General features: G+C 34.5%; 1 protein-coding gene across 4 annotated transcripts in view; it reads right to left on the reverse strand.

Annotated features, from left to right (window-relative positions):
* Nucleotides 1–2: 2 nt before the first annotated feature.
* Nucleotides 3–8,952, reverse strand: part of ABHD17B (abhydrolase domain containing 17B, depalmitoylase) — a 48,011-nt gene continuing 39,061 nt past the window's right edge. For all 4 annotated transcript variants that reach the window (XM_017506387.1, XM_017506386.2, XM_037730611.1 and 1 more), the window contains 3 exons: nucleotides 7,389–7,858; nucleotides 3,120–3,299; nucleotides 3–1,146 (listed from right to left, as the gene is read on the reverse strand). In XM_017506387.1, the coding sequence (XP_017361876.1) occupies nucleotides 927–1,146; nucleotides 3,120–3,299; nucleotides 7,389–7,855 (867 nt within the window). In that variant the 5' untranslated portion in view covers nucleotides 7,856–7,858 and the 3' untranslated portion in view covers nucleotides 3–926. The remainder of the gene's footprint in view (nucleotides 1,147–3,119; nucleotides 3,300–7,388; nucleotides 7,859–8,952) is intronic.

Here is an 8,952-nt window from a genome sequence, read left to right on the forward strand (position 1 = left end):
AAAAAAAAAAAAAAAAAAAAAAAATGGCTAGTGAAAAGGGATCAGATAGCCAGTCTGTTTATGGTCTATAAGAACAACTAATGGACTTTCAGGATTTCATAAAATGAAGACTACTGCAATTCTATGAGATCAGTCAAAACTTAAAACATTGCATACAAAATCATTCTTGAAATCTCTAAATGCCTTTTAAATAACCAGCATGAAAATTTTAAGTAGTTGCCTCACAGTACCAAACTTAGAAGTCAAAACTAGTTAAAATTCAGTGCTATCATGACTTCTCATTTACAAGGTAACTCATTGGTAAATTAACAGATGGCATAAAAATTAAAATTTACATCATTTTTAAAGGATAAATGTATGTAATCAGAGTATACAGAAAATTCAATGTATTGTACAATAAAATAACTTTAAACCTCTATCCCTGTACAACAGGGTTTAGGTTAATTCTAGTGAACTTGCATGTTTTTAAATCTCTTTTACAGTTCATTCTGAGTACTTACATTGCTTTAGATACACAGCTTTTTTCAAAAGAATATTACAGTTGTACACCAGGATAAGATTTAGTACATTGAGATATTTTTAAAATATTTATAAATTTGTTCCTAGTATGCAAAAGCATTTGGCAATACTTTTACAGCATTTGATCTTATAGAATTAATTAAAATCTCATACAGTACTCATCTTGATGTTAAAAAAAAATTCACAGAAAAAATATAAATTGCACAGCCTGACTGCATGATACTGTTATTTCCAGTTTTTAGTTCTGGTAATTAAAACCTTCATTAAGTCTGTTAACAAATCATTACCTGTACATTTATGAAGGCAACTGACATGATTTGCGAACAAAACCTTCAGGTTTTATGTTATTTACCAAAGAGTGCAGTTCAGCAAGAAAGGAAAGCCCAGTAGCAAATTTACAGAATATTTTACAAATTTACCAGTTCCTGTGAAACAAACTGTTTCAACCTTTCAAGATACTGTCCATAAAGTTCCACATCATTGTGACCTGCTCCTTCAACCCAGAGAGGCTCCACAGGTCTTTGGCAACGTTCAAACAATGCCAGGCCATGTGAAAAGTCAATGACTTCATCTTCAGTCCCATGAATTATTAATACTGGAGAGGTTATCTTAGAGATTTTGTCAATGCTGCAGGGAAAAAGGAAGGGGGAAAATGCAATAAATTAGCTATGTAAAGGAACATAAAACAAATATTCTTGTGCTATATCAGACACACAATTCAAACACGAGAATTGTTTGAATCAGTTCAGAAGGTATGAATGTCTCTTGAATTTCCAATAATATTCAAAAATTGCCTTTTACATACTCCCTACCTTAAGATTAACTGAGGAAGTTATTTTCATGCACTGGTTTTGATGGTTTTGGTACAGTCACTCTTGCTCGTCACTCTATTTTACCTTTCTACAATGTTGACTTTTGGCACCGAGAAACTTAGGTGTTCAGAAGAGGAAAAAGCTTAAGAACTATTTCAAGTATGCGCTAACTTCACTTTCTGCACTTATTATATTCTTTCTCCTAGTCTCCTAGAAAAATGACAGCAAAATGTTTTATGTTTTTTGTTCTTGTTTGAGGATAAAGATACAAAACCAAGGAGAATGTACTAAAATACAATAAAATGTTGGAGCCGGAAAGAAGATTAATGCGTGAAATATTACAAGGATAGAAGAAAACACAATTTTAGGCAGAGAGAAGGTAAAGCGATGAATGAAACCAATTTATACCATAGAATACCCTAGAAAGCTAAGGAATTACCATGGTGATGAAGGGGGTGACTGAAATATATAGGATTTGTTCAGTTTGTGGAAGAAAGTTAGCCTCCTCTTCCCAGGTCCTTTTGCCTGTTCATATACCCAGAAACTGCCTTCCCCAAAGACTGGAATGTCTGTGGACTAGACAGACGACTACCAGAGTTTAGGACAGAGGTATCATAAAGACCAAAGAAACATACATATTTATATACTGGCTACTATACGAACCCATTTTCCCTATGAGCCTCCCAGAATGCTGGTAGCCAGGCCACTGTCCTCCAGGAGGAAGTTTTAGAAAGAGCTTTCTTTGGAGATTATATCAGATCAGCCCTTTAGTTGATCTGCTAAATCTTAATTGTCTGCTTATATGTAAGAATAAAGAGTTGGTTGGCTCCTTTACTTACATATAAACAGATAACCAAGATTATCAGACATGAGAGGATAATACTTCAAATAACATAGGGATCAAAACAAACACTTAAGACAGAAACTACACGGACAAACCTTTTTAAGAATACCTAGAAAAAGGTATTATAATGAACATAAATGAAAATGGAATTTTGAAAAGGAAAAAACCATCAATGAAATAATCTAAGGCTGCATTTGGTAAGAATAAATATTTGGGTTTACTACCTGCTGTCACAAAGATGGTCAACAGTAGAGGAATTAAAACTTGAATAAAAAATAAAAAGAAATATATTATCTTTTTCAAACAGTTTTTTTGTTTGTTTGTTTCTTTCTTTTTGAGGGGCAGACAGGGTCTCATTCTATCACAAAGGCTGGAGTACAGTGGTGACATCATCTGTGTCTCCCAGGTTCAAGGGATTCTCATGCCTTAGACTCCCAAGTAGCTGGGATTATAGGCGTGCACCACCATGTCTGGCTAATTTGGTAATTCTCATGGAGATGGGATTTCACCATGTTCATCAGGCTGGTCTCAAACTCCTGGCCTCAAGTGATCCGCCCACCACAGCCTCTGAAAGGGCTGGGATTATAGGTGTGAGCCACTGTGCCTGGCCAGTTTATTTTTTAGTGTTGCTCTCTGTTGGTGTACCAGAAATGAAAGAGATAGCTTGACAGAGATGTAAGTTGGCAACAACACTGACATAGAGATACTCAGACACATCCCTATCATTTTTACCATTCAGCTAGAAAGAAGTATAATTTTATTTTTATTTACCTGACTGGTCACCTGCTAATACCCTCTCTACAAATTAATTTTTCTTAATTTCTATGTGCTAATATATATAAAATAGAAGCTTATGGCTGAGTGAACTGTATCATGAATACTTTAAATGATGAAAAATCCCCAAGTTTCTTGGAAACTGAACTACTTTGAATATTGCTACTTACTTTGGGAATGCATCAAAACAGTAGGTCTTCTTAGTATCAGGAAAGGCAACTCGCATTCCCGAGGTCAGAGGAGAATGAAGAATAACAGCAGCACTCTCATATCGAGCAGCAAGATCCACAGATGGTACTGTACCTATACTTTGGCCATATATAATCACATTTTCAGGGCGAATGCCATATCTACAAAGTTCAGGCATTAAAAAAAAAAAAAAGTTGGAATGCTGTGAAATGTTCCATCATTCTGAAGGATTTGATCTTAGAATAAGACAATGTTAACTAATCCATATTTTAAACTTATTACTGCTATTTTTAACGTTACAATAAAGTCTGTATCACCAGCTTATTTCATGTGTTTCTACTTTATCTTTTAGAAGAGTAATAGCTGAAGTATTTTAAGATTTCAATCTTAAGAACTAAACTTACTAAATAATTTATTACACTATAGTATTTCACTCTAGCATACTGTTGACTAAGTTTGGAGCACATATTTTAATGAATAGATATTGAATGAATAGGTCATATTTATTTTCTATTCAATGTAACAAAAGTTATTTATTTCTCCATATATCAAGAGTGGCTCATTTTAATTTCCAAAATTGGTCATACTGATGAACTGCTACATATAGTTATGATATGAAATGAATAAAATATATGTATGGTTTTAGTCAAGAGCAAATTATGATTTTACAATTTTTCTTAAAATTTGTCTTTGCCTAGTTGTAGAAATAGACTAATGGTTGAAAACATAAAGAATTCCAAACACCATATGGTCCAGTTATTTATGAATAGACTTCATGCTAATCTCAAGGTACTAGGTAATCCCTTTCAAATGGCTGCAGGTTTAAACAGGTGAAAACTCACTGATTCAATAAGTATTTATTGGGTACCTAGTTTGTTCAAGGAACTGCACGCTACTTGTCTAAAGTATAATTATTCCAAATGTAAACTACTGCAAGTGCCAGTGCAGTGCCACCTGAGCTAACGAATATGGGGTTAAAGGTTATGTGACATTAAATACATCTTTCCACTTAGAATGCAGACAGCAGTCACTCTGACAGCTAAAAGCACAGCAGCTTCTTTTGGAAATCTTTTGCAAAGGTAAAAGATCTTTCTGAGAATCTGAATATTCACCAGCAAACAGTGAGGCAAATTGTCCATGTGTTCTCTTCCAGGGGAATAATGCTATTTCAACTATACAGGTAGTAACACAGCTCTCCCCACATAGTTTCTTCAAATCAGTACTATACAAGCATTTGGATAGGACACAGAAAGTGGAGCTCTGTCTACTCCAAATTGACTCTAAATGTTAGCAAACTCAGAAACCCCTTTTTTCTTTACAACAGACCTAGCTGCACATATTTCATATGAATGAACAAATTAGGAGAATGAACATTTGCAGCATAACCACAATTCTTCAGGCTGCATTGTTGCTGTCAGCTGAATAACAGCCTTGTTGGTGGCAATCATGAAATTCGGGCTAAAGCTAGCAATGACAATGCTCCAGGATGGAGTCACAGAGGTAGCTGACAATTAAGCATTAGAGGACTCACAAGAGTAACAATTGCCTAACAGTATGAGCTAGAAAGGAGTTTAGAGACCATTTAATCTAGAGTCCAGCTGCCTAATGAGTAGATCTTCAAAGTCACAGTAGGTGACAGCTCTGTAATTAGAACCCAGGTATACTGACTCCCAGTTCAGTGTTTTTTTTTTTTCTCTGAAGCACACAGATGAGGAGCTCAAGGACACTGTGGGAAAGGTGCATAGTGAATGCCATGCCCTTAGCTTCTTTTAGTCCAACAGAAGGTCAGAAATTGGAGTTATTAGGGATATCCAATTTTCCCAAAAAGGACATCATTCAAATAATAATTATTTAAGTTCATTATTTATTTTATCTCTTCTCCTGGTTACTTCCACCTTAACTTTTAATCAGGCAAAGAAAATTAAAAGGCATATATTCTAATTAGACACATTTCATTAGATGACTGAATTCTAGAACTGTTAAATTATCTTTTCTCAATCTCTTCATTAAACAGACAAGGAAACATGGGCTCAGATAAGTTATATTTCCTAAAGTACCTATACTTACGAAACTCCTCCAACTATATTTTGGGTTCAGCATGAAAGAAAACAGAAGTCTACAGCACTTGGTAGCTTAACAAAAAAAGAAGAAGAAAAAAAAGAAAACAGAAGTCTAAAATTCTAAAATATAAGTACTAAAAATAGTATGGGATTACTGATAAAATCTGCCCATTACTCATTAATCCTGGCTATCACATATGTTAAAAATATTAATCAAGACTGAAAATCATTTTTGAAAGTATTCTTCAAATTGATAAATGCCAAGATTCAAAAAAAAAAAAAAAAAAAAAAAACACACAAAAAAAACCCAGTAAAGTTGACCACTTAAAAATGGGATTTTTTTCACATACACACAGAACACTGAACTGAACACTAATATGTTTTGTTTGAGTAAAGTGACCTTTTTGTGTTACTGGGAAGCACTACTAATGAAGGTGAGTTTTAACTTAGCACCCTTTAAAACTTCATTATTCCACTGAAGTTAAACTTTAAAAGTGTGAACCTTATGGCTCAAATAAAGCTATTTTTTTTTTAATTACAGTACTTTCTTAGAGTTATGATACCTTATTCAACTGGCTGACTGTAAAAAGTTGGCATTCAGTTTTTTTTGTTTTAAGGCCTGATAGAACTGATACCAATATACCTAAAAAATGAATTTTTATGTAGAACTTTGTTTTATGTAGAATTTTATTAGATTTCTTTGGAAGGAAAAATAGTTTTAAAGATATTTTTAATGTCTTTAATAGTATTAACCTTTAATAATATTAACTATTTTAATATTATTTAAATTGAGGGAAGTCTTCCTAAATGAAATCTTTAATATTTAAACATTAAATTAGAAACAGTAAATTTTCTTTATATCCTATAGCTTCAGTCTAAAACACCCTGGAAATCAGGTATTTTATTTGCATATAATATAAAGAAGAGCTTATAATAAGGTATCTGTTTATTGTACACTAACCTAATAATACACTGAAGTCTACCAAATTGTGATTTTTTTCAAGAAAAATGTTTAGGTATCTTGGTGACTAGAAAAGATTAATGCACTAGGTTCTCCAAAATGTGTTCTGCTATAATCAAAGAATAACACAGTAAGGAAATTTTATCAGTTTATCATAATATTATTTATTCATTTTTTGAGCTGGAATCTCACTCTGTCGCCTGGGCTGGAGTACAGTGGCGTGATCTCGGCTCACTGCAAACGCCGCCTCCTGGGTTCAAGCAATTCTCCTCCCTCAGCCTCCCAAGCAGCAGGGATTACAGGAACCCGCCACCATGCCCAGCTAATTTTTTGTATTTTTAGTAGAGTCAGGGTTTCACCATATTGACCAGGCTGGTCTCAAACTCCTGACCTCATGATTCACCCATCTCTACCTCCCAAAGTCCTGGGACTACAGGTGTGAACCACTGTGCCCAAGTTAAAAAATTCTTTTTACTTGATATCATCTCTCCCAATTTTAGGAATCCAGAATATAAAGTAAAATCTCATTCTTACAGAATGAATATTTGAAAAAGTTCCAGTAATGCATCTTTAAGTTGTACTTCCGAAGAATAATCACATAAAATAATGTAAAATCTTGGCTTAGGATTTTAATAGAAATGATAGATCAAGTGAATAATTAGCTAAGTCAATATTTTCTCTCATTTCCTTGAAAGTTTGCAGCTTTGATATAAAAAAAATGTTTATTTTTTTATATCACACTCCAATAAGAAAGCTTACAAAACCAAACATTTGTCACTGGATTTAATTTCTTTTTTTTAACTTTTTAAGAGACGAAGTCTTGCTCTGTCACTTAGGCTGGAGTGCAGTGCCACGATCAGAGAGCACTGCAGCCTCAAATTCCTGGCCTCAAGTGATTTCCCCTGCCTTTGCCTCCTAAGTAGCTAGGACTATATACACATGCACCACCGACATCCAGCTAAGGATTTAAATTTTTTAAAAAATCATACATATATACATAAATTAATGGAGACAAACAAACCTGAAACTGTCTTTAAAAACACTGTTTTGCTATAATGTGAAATTTAAAACTGTAATCTAAAAGTTTAATTATTCACAGGTATATAATAGTTAAGTATAATCTCTATATAGCACTTATGTATAATAAAACAACTTTTATTCTATTCTTACACAAGATATTTTTAGCTAACAATCACGAGTATAAAAAATATCGTCCAACCACAATTTACCTTGTCCTAAGAGCAAGCCAAGCAGCTTCAATGTCTGCATAGAGGTTCTTCTCTGTGGGTTTCCCAGAACTTGCACCATATCCAGAATAATCATATGAGAATATATTACAATTAATCCGTGATCCTAGACCTATGTAAAAGCTGCTCATTTGACCAAGATCAACAGCATTTCCATGTGAGAAGAGTAAAGTGTATTTCGCATTGGGTGAGCAACGTACGAACATACAGGCAATTCTGTTGCCTTTACTGGTTCTAGTCATGAAACACTCAATAGCATCTTTCTCTCTCGAAGAATACTGCCAGTCTGCTCGTTCAGATAGATGTAAAGTCCAACGGCTTCCACTTTCATCACACATCAGCGTATAAGTTGGATCAGGTGGCAAAAACGCTAATTTTGAAGCAATTTTCCCTGGACAAGGAGGACAGCAGAAGAGGCAACATAGCTCACTAAATGAAAGATTATTCATGCTCTGAAAAAGAAAAGGAGACAGCAAATATTTTAATAATTGAATGTAGATTCTACATTCTCATAAAATAGACAGTTAAAACAAAGATATGGGTAAATTTTATTGGTGGTTAATGACTACTACTATTATTTTAAGTATGATTCCAAACAGATTTTTGGCTTCTTTCTTTTTTTTTTGAAATGCAGTTTCGCTCTTGTTGCCCAGGCTCAAGTGCAATGGCGTGAACTTGGCTCACCAAAATCTCCGCCTCCAGGGTTCAAGCGATTCTCCTGCCTCAGTCTCCCCAGTAGCTGGGATTACGAGCATGCACCACTACACCTGGCTAATTTTCTATTTTTAGTAGAGACAGGGTTTCTCCATGTTGGTCAGGCTGGTCTGTAACTCCCGACCTCAGATGATCCACCCACCTCAGCCTCCCAAAGTGCTGGGATTACAGGCATGAGCCACCACGCCTGGCCTTTGGCCTCTTTCTAGAACTTTAAATCCTGGAGTGAGGCAAATATCCCTGACCAGCAGACAGACTCAAATACTATATGACAGGTTTCAAATAGCAGTGATTATTATCTCATTTAACAAAAATGTCAAAAATGATAAAGTAATATTTGCCATTTCTTTACAAATAACACTGAAGGTATGCAGTATCTTTAGTGTAGTCTGTAATTTCTAATGTAACTCAGCAAAACTTCTTAGCTCATGGAGAAGCTAGGGATGTAGCATAAAGCAAATACATAACAACAACATTTATGAAACTATTTGTCGGGTATTGTGCCAAATGTTCTATGTATATTACTTTAATTCTCAAAACAACTGTGTTTAAGTTGGCGTGAGAAAGGAAACTTGTACAAGATGAGGCAGTAGTGGAGCCAGCATTTGACTCCAGGCTGTCACTACACTATGTTACTGGGCTACACAGCCTCACAGATTCAGAACACATTCAGAAGACTATCACTTTGGTTATAGTACCAGTGGCCCAAATAACCTATATAACACTAAAGTGTGTGTATGTATGTAATTACTGCCCAAACTAAAAAGGCTATACTGTAAAGTTTATTATGGAAAAAAGGTAAAATTTACTAAAGGCAAACTTTTCTAAATGT

This window comes from Cebus imitator, unplaced genomic scaffold (genome assembly GCF_001604975.1).
Source record: "Cebus imitator isolate Cc_AM_T3 unplaced genomic scaffold, Cebus_imitator-1.0 Scaffold355, whole genome shotgun sequence".
Classification (NCBI taxonomy): domain Eukaryota; kingdom Metazoa; phylum Chordata; class Mammalia; order Primates; family Cebidae; genus Cebus; species Cebus imitator.